The following is a 12,803-nucleotide window of genomic DNA, read 5'->3' on the forward strand; positions in this document are numbered from 1 at the left end:
TTAACCTCTTTCATCAGTCTCAGATACATTTTACAGGTTGTAGGATGCCTCCTGCCCCATCTGCACTCATCTCGTCCTCAGAAAATAGTGAGACAGCCGAACAAGGAACCTCCTGGCCCTTGCTTTGAATGCAGCAGGAGAATAGTGCTGGTACGTGTGGTAATTGTTGCAAAGTTGATTGAACAGACAACTAACTCAAATAATCCTAGAGGTTTTAGCAAAGTGAGTTTCAAAGGAGGAAAGCTGGGCTTCCTGCAGTTCAGAACAAACAGAACTTAAGGAAACAAGGCTGCATGTTCGATTGTGAAGAGGTGAATAGTGCATTACGGATCTTAAAGATCTGTCTCAGGCTAGGCTTTTGGGGAACAGCACCGTGTTGGGGGTTTGCTTGCAAGTCTGCATCTCCTGGTGAGCGCAGGCCCATATGCTTGTGCTTCGATACCTTACAGCACTATACGCAAGCTGCAGTCGCTTGTCCCCTCAGCAGTCCCTGCAGCCCAGGGGGAATGTCCCATCAGATTCCCTCCTACTGAAACGAGGGGAAGGATTCTTTCTGAGTTCCCCTATTTCAAGGAACGGTTCCTTGTTCAGTCACTCCGGAATGTAAATAGGACAGTGTGCTTGTCACAAAGAATAAAACCAAGGGGTTTTGTGTTCATGAAGATCACAACTGACAGGTCAGAGCTTGATGCTTGAAGGAAGCAGGGTTTTTCCCTAGAAAAGTGCGATAAACGGGGCTCTTGGGAAGTGTGGTGCCCTAAAACAAAAACCCAGCGAGGTTCCTCTGTGTTTTACCAGTGTAATGATAAAAAGATTCTGAGAAACCTTTATATGTTATTTTCCTTATGACTTTGAAGTTATTAAGTGTATTATAAACTGCTTTACCCTTTATTTCCCTTAATGCACATGCTTTCTTCAGCCCAAACGACATCTCTTTCATAAACCACTCCTCAGACACGCACCAAAATGGCCATTTAACAAAAGGCATCTCAAAGCCCTTTGCTTCTGTAATCATCCTCATTCCCTCTAACCTCTTTCTGTCATCCCCGGTTACACTCAGATGGAGAGCTGTGGGGCAAAGACACATCTCTCTAATCGTACGGTTTCACCCGCTTGTGTAGGGGTATTAAAAACTCACCCACGCTCCCCTCTACAGCAAAGGTGATACATACACACACACACACACACCCTGCCGTACCAATCGCCTCAGTTACTGTTAACAAGAAGTTCTTTTCTTACCTCGAAGTTATCCTGCCAAAAGGCCCTGAATATCTTAGCTCCATAATGCATATAACGGTAATAAATGTCAGCATCCCCTGCCGCCATAGCTTTTTCCTGTTGACACAAACATATCTGAGAAGTCTCTTCTTTCTAGGATTTAATGGTCTTGTAGTGAAACATCAGTTTCACCTTAAAAGCCTTTTATTAGATCCTACTCCGTCATAATTGAAGCAGAAAAAAAAGAAAAAGGAAAATTAATTAACCTATATAAACATATGCTGTACAAATAATTAAATAAATGTGATGCTACTCTAGGCTGAAGGAAACAGAAAGCAACCCCTGCTGTTCTGAAGCTACTGAGTTGGCGAAACATTCTCTTCACACTGTCAAATCGTAATATATCATTTGAGAAAAATGTTTATTCATCTCATGTTTGTGCTATCAGCTACGGGAAGACTTAAGCAGAAAAAGTAGACTAACGGTTACTTTCCTGAGAAAAAATGGTAGAATGAGGTGTGCGTTCATCTCCACACTTAGATTTAAACTTCGTGAGGTGGTCTGTGAGTTAGCTGGTGTTGCAGCTTCATTGGGCTGAATCGTTTTTGTCCTCTCGTGACATTTACTTTAGCAGTTCGCTGTGTGCTCGTCTGATACAACGAATATGAAGCATTCCTATTGGATTTGCATTAATTAACTGGAAAATAGTGACTATTCCGTTATTACATCATTTTAGTTAGTAGGGTGCTTTTAGAGGGAATAAAAGAAAGCACTTACATTGAAAGCCTTTTCTTCCAGCCCTTCAGTGTATAGGTAAGGTACTGATTAGAGTCAGCTGCCACATTGAGCACCACAGGCACCTTTCTGCTGATGAAGGCTTTTGCGAGGATAGCCTTTTAAATCCTGAAGCACGTTTCCACTGACAACCTTGGATACAACTCTTAATTCATAGGTGCGTTGGTATTGTTAGCCAGCACTCTTCATGCCTTTGAGAAGCATTTATTGGCAAGAAATTAGTATCTGCTCTTCTTATGCTTTTCAGTTACAGGATGATGAAAATCCTGCATGAAAATCGAAAAGTGCTTTATTTCTGCCCTATAATTGGCTCCCTGAGGCAAACGTACCGAGTCACAGAAACTACAGTGAAAAAGCAGAGTCTCCACATGCTCACCTCAGAAACTGAGGATGATATAGGAGCCAAATTAAGAAAAAAATAAAACCAACAACGTATATTGTATATTGTTTTCTGCTTCATTTCTAGCTTCATTTCCATGCGTATGTGAAAGCAACTGTGCGCTATGATTTCAATGAAATTGGTTGCAAGTACACAGACCAATTAAAGAAATTATGCAAGATGAAGCGCCAGATACAACTTCTGTGCGTTTGGCCTCTCTTAAACTTCACATAAACTATTTTGACACCTGCACATTTTGGACTTTCAACCCACCTTCAACCCCTGTATCCTGACCCCCTGGTGCTGGTTTCAATATCCAATTGTATCAATTTCAATATTCTTGATTTCAAAATCAAGGGATTGTTTCAGCAATCCCTTTCCCATCCTTCACTTAATTTAGCCTGTTCCATCCTCTGTTCCATCTTCATTCAGCCTTTACATTTCCTAAGTTGTCTGTGTGCCCTTTGAACCCATCCTCTCTGACACTTGTCTCGTTCAGAGGCCCGCTTGCTCTAAGCACCACCGCCTCCTCCTGCCAGCTTAACCTGCGTGCTCTTCCTTCGAGAGGCAACTCCTGCGACTGGTCTGCACCTGTGAGTTCTGTGGTCTCACAAGGAAGCGTTAAAACGTGTTAAAACACACCAGCGAGCCACCTGCCTGTGCTGTAGCGCTTCATGGTCACTCACCAGCCCACACGTGTGTCGCACCGTACCGCCGCCCCCAGGCTCCAACCCGGGGTGTGCAGGCAGCACTCGCCGGTGTCTCCTGCCCTTGAAGGAGGCACTGGGAGGCTCTGTCTAGCTTGGGAAAAGCACAGCTTGGGCTTAAAAGGGTCGTTCTCCGTGGGGAAGGAAGGGGCCTGGCTTCTCGCCCTGCCGCCTGCTGGGGGTGACAAAGCCTGCGAGGGAGCTGGGTGCTCGGAGGAGCTGTGGCTTCGCTGGCGGAGGTCAGTAGAGTCCTGCCCCTTCCCTGCAAGCTCCAGGTAGAGGCAGTGGCTCCGCAGCCAAACGTCCCTTTCAGCCTCTCCCACATACAGCCCCTCCACTGCTGGCCAGGTTTGCAGACACGGGAGTTAAGCTCTGGCCTAGCCATTTCCCTTCTCTGTTCAGGCTTCAAATAAGGTGCCGACTGCTTGCCTTCATTTCCTTGGCCACTGTGGTGGTCGTGCTTTTTCAAGCCTAAAATGGCAAAGAAGGCCAAGATGTAAAAAACACGTTAACAGATCACTGCTGTACCCCCAGGCCGCCTTTGCAGCCCTCCTCACACCTGTATCATGGCTGCACGGTGAGCTAAGCTCACACGTTGACTTGAGATGGGGGCACGGTGAAGGTACATGCACAACTCCGGAGAGCCAAACTAACTCAGACTCATTCGGAGTCACAATTGGAATTGATTACATGAGTATAAAACCAAAACAGTTCGCCCTTTTTAAACTGAAAACCAGCAATTTTCTTGTCAAACCTGCCCAACCCTAAGCCGCTCCGGCAGGTACAGGAATAGAGTTTGGTATCAGACGAGGAAACCTCCTCACAGAGCCTACGTGCCCTGCCAGGCCGGTGACAGAAAACCAAGAAACCAAGAAGTCGTAGCACTCAGTGACTACAGCTAACTCTGAAGTTAGGAACTTCAACATCGCGCCGAGACCCCGAGTTCCTCCTTTTGGGGACAAACAACTGGCAGTTGAGCAATTACCACAAATAGAAAAGCTCCTCATGAACTTTATTTCTCTTCAGTTTTGTAAGCAGTTGGGATCCAAAAGAGGTCGAATTGCAATCCAATAAATGCTTTCGCTATTCAAAAGTATTTGCAAAGTTCACTCTGTTGCAACACTTTTTGCGAGTAAAATGTTCATTAAATACAGGATTTTTTTAAACAAGGTTAATATAAAGCTAGTCCTTAAAACAGAAACCATCAGTAGAAGTATCCTATGATAGTAAAATTTGCAGACAGCTACTTTAAACTGTCCAGAGCAGAGACCTTGTCTTTATGTGGAACAACTGAAATAACAAAGTTTTGACGTTACTGGAACTTCAGCCTAATATCAAGACACAGAATGAAATAATTGAAAAATACCGCCAGAAACTGAATTTACTTACAGTCCTGTGGTTAAACCACAGAATTCAAAATAAATACTCTTCAGTCAATCGATGAAAAAAATATTACAGTACTTTGTAGGTATGAAATGGAATGGTTTGAGTGCCATCATCCCAATTAAATGACTATTCAAAATGGCGTGATTTTTCCCTTCTCTGCAGTGTTCTGCCAACTGTACAATTTTAAGGCATGGAAGAGGCTTTTGAACCACGCTAGGTGTGCATTTGATGCAGAACACGGTTCTTCTGTTGTACAGCATTTTGGTTAGAAGAGTAAGGAAAATTATCAGGCAGAAATCAGTCCAGGGAAAAAGCAACAAATCACTTACAAAGCTTTTGCTTCAAAAAAAAAATATGAACAGGGAAATTCAGAATATATTTCTCACCTTTTTTAGCAGATTGCGTGACCACTTCTGAATAGGGATCAAGGTGGTAAAGAAGAGAGAAACAACTAGTTCCTACATCTTTAAGAACACTGAAGTGCTTGGAGAATATTGGTACAGAAATTATATTACACATGTACATTCACTTGTAAATATTTTAACATAGCTCCAAACATAAAAATGTTGGTAATGTTACAGAATTCTGTTAGGTCCCAAAATATGGTTACTTGTATTAAAACAAAACAAAACAGAACTCTATTAAGGTATTTGTATTCCGTAAGGTCATTTAGTGACACGTGTAGGCCACTGACCCCTGCTATTTGTGTATCATTTTAGTTCTTTCCCACAACATATTTCATAGCAATGAGGAAGTTGGGGAAAATCACATGGAAGGGGCAGATGGTGACATCTAATTCCTATTTTAGTGAAGAGCCACTGAAACTACTCTTAACCAGCTTTGCCATTTTATCTGCTTTTCTGTCTTCCAAAACCCCCACAACTATTGCTGAACTTGATTGGCAAAGAGAACGTAAGCAACGGGAATAGGAAATGTCATTTTATATTGGAGTCATCTGCCTCACACAAGTGTATCATGCGGCTTGTTTACCCAGTGTGCCTAAAATAGGTATACGATTTGCTTATTGCTTGAAGATCTGCAAGAGTTAATAAAATTCAGAAGAGAGTATCATCGGTAAATATGCTGTTTGAGATAAATACAGATACGGCCTTCGTATCTAAGCCTTCCGATTTCAGCCTGTTTAAGCCCAAATACCGTTTTCATGACACTACAAGCTTAATGACAAAATAACATATGGCACAGTAACTTCTCCAGCTAAGATACGTGGACAAGAAAATATTACAGAGTAAAATCTGAGCCAGTGGAACGTTCGCCTTGAACTAGATACAAACCTATTTTGCTACGGTCAGTCACAGAAAAACCCGAGTATATCTCTGTCCCTACTTTTCAATTTCAAGTGTACCTTTAGAAGATGGAGTAGGGCCTTTCCCACTCTGTAAAGTGGATGGAATTTTGGCATTAATTTCTGTGGGTTAGAAAGCCCCGTGTAGTTAAAACATCGAGACAGCAGTATGCTAAGGAGCAAAATAAGTACAATGCCAAAGAAATGCTGAATTGAGCAATGGAGTTAGTGATGGCGATTAGCGAAATCTGTTCTTTTGTCTTGGCAAAGTATCAGCAACTCACAGGATTCCTGAAAAGTCGGTCTTTTACTCACAGCAAGAGTCCGCATCCAGTCCTGCCCCCTCGCTCCCGGGAGCGCAGTCCTGCCCCGCCACTCCCTGCTCCTCGCACACCCTGGCGCCGTCTTCATGGGTATCGCAGCTGGCGAGACACGTTTCCTCCGACAATGCCCCATCGTGATGGGTAACTCTGTCGTTGCTGCCGCCTACCTCATCTCCCAAGTCTATCACGTCACCCAGCTGCTGCTCTGGGTCAGGCCTTGCTGCTGCTGAGATTTGCGCTTCTAAGTTTCTTGTGTTCTCCGTGACTTCGAATTCCTGCTTCTCCGACGTCTGCTTCTCCCCGCTGCTCAGCTTGGCCTTCACAGATTTCTTCATTTGTTTGTTGTGCATGTCATCTTTGGAGAACCTCCAGTGAAACTACAAATAAGAGGTGCAAATGTTAAGGGCCACTTGAAATAATCTCAAGCTGACGTTTGCTTTCCTGAGTAGAAATGTTTTTGTTATTTAGTTTTAATTCAAAGTTAGCCTGCCCAAAAAGACCTAAGATGAAAAAAATTGCATGACTAAATCAGACGGCCTTAAGATCATTTGTGCCTACATGTATGCAACTATTGCACAGAGAAAAGAGACTGTTACACATTCTGCTTCTGCTGTTTTATGTACCCAGTAGGTTCCTTTCTAAAAGATATTTCATCATTGGGGCCCAGGGCATCCTGGCAGACAGTGTGCACTGCGTGGAAAGCAGGTCTGGAAAGCTGCACAAGTGCTGACAGAGGAAGCAGTTATGTGGTATTATTCCGTCTTCCTCCACCAGGCTAACAGGGGAACTAGCACTGTATCCAAAACTATACCCAAACAGTAAAATACTCTGCTTTTTGAAGAGACAATACAATACTGTCTCTTGCGGCATTTGCCACAAGACTTGCCACAGCTGTTAAAACAGTGTTTTAACTACTATTGAAAGAAAACAAAACAGCCGTACCTAGAAACCTTGAAATACTGACTTAACTGGTCTAACATAAGCAGAGTCTGACAAATATGTCATTAATACACAGGCTTCATTCGTCAGAAAAAAAAATGACTTCTCAAGAAAAGGCAGACCAGGTTCCAAGCCACAGCTGAGCCATCCTACAGCACGCTAAGTCCATGTGGACACGCACGGCCATTTCACCAGGGGTGTCCACGCTGAGGCAGATTCAGGGATGGGTTAGGAGGAAGTGCTCAGTATTTTCCTTATGTCACAAATCAAAAAGCTGTTTTTTCCCCTGCGACCGTGGCTGTGTCAAAGTTGGTCAAGAGAACAATTTACATTCATAAATGTTTGATTTAGCTATTTATTCCTTAAGCACAAAGCAGTTCAAAGCCCATTAAGTTTATTAGATTGCAAAGACGGAGCAACGCTCTTTCCTGCTGCTTGTCAGAAGGTAGTATTAAATAAAATAATAAGAAAATGAAAGAAACTGGCTTTCACAAGATTCTTGGTTTAACTTAGAGGAAGCTTTCTTTCCTTTTTCTATAAATTGTAATGGTATTTAAGTGAAAGATAACTTCTCAGTTCTGGAGCTCAATTGTTTAAAATTCACAGACACCTGAGTGTTTTCCTCTTTGATTTGCAGAAGTGCTGGACACCCACAGCTCCTTTGTAACTCAAAAGCTCTCTCTGACAGAAGACAAGATCAGAGCCCTGAACATGATAAAGATCAAACTGTAGGAGATTCTGCATATGTATGTGGAGTTATTCAGGTATATGCACTGTATTTCACCAAAAAAAAAAATGTATACAGCTAGTTTCTGCTGAAATAAGCACCACTTTTTAATGAAGTAAATGAACATGATTACCTCATCATCAGTTGAATATTGCACCAAGAAGAGTACTTGTGTCTTACCAGAGAGAAAAAGAAGTTCTACCAATCCTTGCACGTTTTCTTTTCTGTTCACGTGGCTAAACTGAACAGCAGCGGGTTGGTAAGCACAGATAGGATGGATCAGTTTCCAACACTGCAACATCCTTTTAATCTCATCAGTGTATTTCCCTCCACAAAGTGGTTATCTACAAACATTTTAGACATGCCCTACCTAAGCTGAAAAAAACCCTGAGAGCTTGTGATGTTACATGTGCAGAATATTCAGCAACTTAATCAAATGCTAAGCTTGGTGTCTTTGAAGTGACTCATAACAGCCATTTACAGACGTTGGCCAAGTCTCAGAAATATCTATATAATTATAACCAATGTGCCCTATTTTCCTTGACCTTTAGGCTGAAAATGCATGCTAGTAATTTTTGCCCTCAAGTGTGTCTGTATATTTAATACTGCCAACAAGTGAATCCTTTGTTTTGTCAACCAAACGTTGTTAAATAAGTTTTTACATCCCCGAATGAAAAAATGTAAGCAAATTATTGAGTCATCTGCACGGTATGCATTTGTTATTACAATGCAAGAAAATAGCATCATACTGTTTTCTCTATTTGAAGGCTTACAATTGATTACAGCTTCCCGCCCCTTCAATTCAAACCACACAAAGTGGTAGTAAAAGAATGACCGAGTATGGGCACCCCAACCCTTATCCCAACATCCCTTTAATCACTTGAAAACAAAGAGAAGAAACGGGAAAGACGGGCTTTGTAGCAAGTTCACAGTGTAATTTGGCTCCAGCTTCACTAACGAGAGGGTAAATCCTAAATCACAGCCATACTCCCAGCAGTTCTCTCCTACTTCGGTCAGTTCAAATAGTTTCCTGTTCTCCACTGTACCTAAAAGGTGACTTTCACAGAACCAGGCTCCAATCCATGGCTTTTTAGATGAAAACTATCTGTAGTTACCCAAACCACTGGGTAAAATGCTCTTAGTGCTCAGCTCCGCTTAGCAATCCCAATATCCTGCTCTAGCTCAGCTTTGGCAGGGCCTCGAGCACACCAGTCCTGATGCCAACACTCAGGCAGTTGCACAGAGCTAGAAAAAACTGAGGCTGTATTAGCAACCTTTTCATCACTTGGTTTTGGAGATCTTTTCCACACTTCACCTGGCTTTCCGTTCACTCCCTTCTATGCTGAAAGGGCAAGGCAAATTCAAACACGATCGTAAGGTCAGCACTTGCCCAGTTTCCAATTTAAGGCAGTCCTTGTATTTCCTCCTCAGCTGTACAGCCTGACAGGTTTGGGCAGGGGTTCCCACAGCTACACTTTCAAAAAGGGAAATGTGAATACGTATGTGTATCCACAGATGTGCATTGCTAGCTGTCAGCTACCTTCTCTGATCATTTAGGTGGATGCAGGGGACTTTTTTGCTTACATTCTAGCAGGATTTGTTAACCCTCTAGCACTAGATCGAAACATTAGCCACGATCAGGCCTGCACTGTGCTAGGCTCTATCAAAATGTGTAGCAAGAAAGAGAACAATTTAAATAGAAAAGCCAGGGAATGGGTGAGAGACAGTTGTACCAGTTCCACCTTGCAAGTCAGTGCACATGGGCAGAGAATTGTTAAGTCACGTATGCAGAGCTGTAAAGAGAAATCTACCTCTGTTCTGCTGCCATGAGTTCAACAGAGAATGAAATACAAGAGCTTCCACATCATCTGAGCATTTTCTTTCATTTGAACAGTTCAATTCCTTGTGTCTTGCTACTGTTTACCAGGCCTCTTTATCACAGAAATGTTGAATAGGCCATTTTTACTTCTATGGGAAATCAATTACAATATTAAAATTCTGCCAACAAAACACAAAGAAACCAGGAACATAAGGTTATTTACCTTGGATTCTTTCTTCTTTGCTTTCTGGGGCAAAGAAGGTCTCTGAAGAAATACAATTTGCTTTGTAGATAAATTCCCTTCCCTGAAAAGAAACAAATGCACACTCCTGAGAATGAATTAAATCCACATGCAGCACCGTTCAAAGTGAAAATCCATCTCAGTCATTTATTTCTGCAGGTCAAAGAAGAACAAAATGAAGAATGACCTAAACATTGCCTGTCCCCAGTGTCTTTGAGCAGCCTGGTATTCTGGGGGAGGAAGATTGACTGGTGAGCCTGATAGTCTGTGACATAACTTTGCTGAATGTTTTAGCATTAGAGTGTAACCAGAATAAATTGTTGCGCAGAAAAAGCAAGAAACCTGAGTCCCAAGGTGCGTGTGCTTAGCAGAGTCTCAGTGACACAGGAGGGCTCCCTCCCTCCCTTGTGGGGCACACATCCCAAATGGGGCTTTGCACACCCCTACAGGTGTGCAGCAAGGCAGGAGGCACAAGCAAATGCCACCTGCAGCTGGATTTGGGTGCCTTCTGCGCTGTCAACCTGACCCGTGTCACTCAAGTTAGAAATGGGACACAAAAAGCCAGAAGAAAAAAAAAAATATATATATATATAAACATGCCTTTAAGGGAGGCTTAAAAATCGTAATTATGATTTTTCATTCATTCCTATATTTAAACATACATGAAAGACTTAAATCCTATTTTTCCACCAGCACAGATGGCCTCTACTTTTTAGGCTTTTATGTGTTGAAACAGTCTTCATCTATATCTCATAAAGAACTGGGCATATTTTTAATTTTTTAAGATAAAAAATAATGAGCGATCATATTGGTTTATATATAAATATATTCCTGATTAGTTTAGATCCAGAATGTTTCATCTTTGTGATTAACAAGCAGGCCGACTGTTTTTCACCACCATTATGAAGAGTATTCTTAAGTGACTTTCATTTATGTCTAAAAGCTCCAAATATTAGTAACAGCAAAGTAGACCCCACAGCGATTATATATGCAAACAAAGCTACTAGAGTAACGATGTACTCATCTCACATGGTTCTGCTCAGCTAGACTGTGTACACCAGCAGCATTAGACAGATACTGATTAAGAATAAAATAAATTTTCTTCAAATTGGCAACATCTCACTACAAACCGAACCGCAGGTTTTGGTTCTGCTCTAAGTGGAGCTTTTAGGAGATCCAGTTCCGGGGTATTTTTTTTTTACACAGAGGCAAAGCTAATACCCAGAAAATAAGTGCAGAAACCACAGGGCCATGCTGCATTATTTTGCCCACCAGACATGTGCTTCCTGCCCTCTGTGGCTTGTGATGCTCAGGAAACCCAGCGAACAGCTGCAGGTTTGCGAGGGTAGCTATTGTGTGCAGGCAAGGAAATCTCTGCACGGAGAACTGCTTGTGGTGCACAGACAGTGCCTTCACGGCCGAAAAGCAGTGCTCGCCCCCCTCCCTACCTGTTTGTCTTCACAATTGGAGTAGGAAGCACACACGTCAGCTGCCAGCCGTACATGGCAAGGGAGTTCAGCAGTGGAACGTAGTCTGTCTGCACCTCGGCTCCCTAGGAAAGAAAAATCAACGGTTAACATCATCGCTTGGAGCGTGACAGTCATTGTGACAAAAATAATAATAATTAAAAAAAAAATGCACGTAGGTTTTCTGTGAGGGGGAGGGGGGTTTTGTGTTGAAGTGAATCATTTTGCACGTTCTGCTACGCAGGAAGGAAAACGTGAGGCACAGGACCAACCACCAGTTCATCCCAAGTGTTAAATGAATTTCCTTAAAATGGTAAACATCTGTGATTTTTTTTTAATAGTGCCTAAATCATCCATAAAGCTTTCTATGTTTCCGGATCTGCAGAAGACAAACTCATTGTATTTTATCAATTATCTCCTCCCAGGCAAAAAGATATTCAAGAAGATAAAGGCAATGCTGCTTTGCCCAGATTCTGCACTCGTCTAAGCTAAAGTAAATCCTGAAGATCTGTCCTGAGATCTGTTAGGTGACACTGTAATGGTGCATCAAGAGCATGGCCAGAATGGCCAACAACAACAGAAACAAAACGTAAGTGCACGTCTGTTCCTTTTATCGCCCAGGAGCACACATCGCCTCCTTGTTATTTTGAATCAGGAAATCCGTGGGCGAGACCGAAAACATTGCCGTTTTGTGTAGAAGTCTGGCTTTAGTCACAGATCCACACGACAGAGTCTTGCTAATGCTCCTTCTAATAAACGGCAAAGCCTGCAATTCACACATAGAGAACGACTGGTGATTTCAACAAAGATTGCTCCAGTGAGGTGTCTAATTGCCAAGACTTCCACTAATTTAGTGAATAGATGCTGCAGCACATTTACTGGTTTTTAATAAATGCAAAGCAGACAAGTGGCTACCACTGGCCTCTACAAATCCAGCTATATTCCATCACAATAACAGTTGGATTGGCCAGAAAGCTCAAGCGCTTGCACTGGTTTCACGTGCACGCAAGGAGTTTTAATTGCCAATTCTCAACACTGGGTAAAGCACAATACTTTCCTCAATGTTAATCAGAGCTCTTCCAAAAAAAAAATCCATATATTCTGCAGAAATAGTCATTTGAACAGAATTAATCCAAATCCTGCTTTAGGATTTCAAAGTATTTGGGTGATTTCCAGCCTCTGCTATTCCTTTCTTCTAATGCATGTACTACAGGTCACTTGATGTCTTCATAACTGAATAACTGCCTGACCATACCTATTCAAAACCTGATCTTGGTTGCAAATAGCTGAAGAAGCTCTACCACTCCTGCTTAAAAAGGAGAACATTTGAAAAATCTACCCCAGAAAGTGCCTGCAAGAGAGCACTCAACTAATGTCACCTCTGATTTCTGTGCAGAGGCTTTCAGGGACTTTTACAGCTACACCAGCATGTACAGACCAGCACTGCTAACTCCAGGTGAGGAAAGAGATGTCCTGCAAGAGGGGAGCAATATCATGTGG

General features: G+C 42.4%; 1 protein-coding gene across 1 annotated transcript in view; it reads right to left on the minus strand.

Moving 5' to 3' along the window:
• Positions 1 to 4,092: 4,092 nt before the first annotated feature.
• RFTN1 (raftlin, lipid raft linker 1) overlaps positions 4,093 to 12,803 on the minus strand; it is a 96,344-nt gene continuing 87,633 nt past the window's right edge. Inside the window, exons 8-10 of the mRNA XM_080579670.1 lie at positions 11,286 to 11,389; positions 9,820 to 9,901; positions 4,093 to 6,488 (exon numbers count right to left, since the gene is read on the minus strand). Coding sequence (XP_080435796.1) covers positions 6,096 to 6,488; positions 9,820 to 9,901; positions 11,286 to 11,389 — 579 coding nt within the window. The 3' untranslated portion in view covers positions 4,093 to 6,095. The remainder of the gene's footprint in view (positions 6,489 to 9,819; positions 9,902 to 11,285; positions 11,390 to 12,803) is intronic.

This window comes from Anser brachyrhynchus, assembly GCF_964034855.1.
Source record: "Anser brachyrhynchus genome assembly, chromosome: 2".
NCBI classification, from domain to species: Eukaryota; Metazoa; Chordata; class Aves; order Anseriformes; family Anatidae; genus Anser; species Anser brachyrhynchus.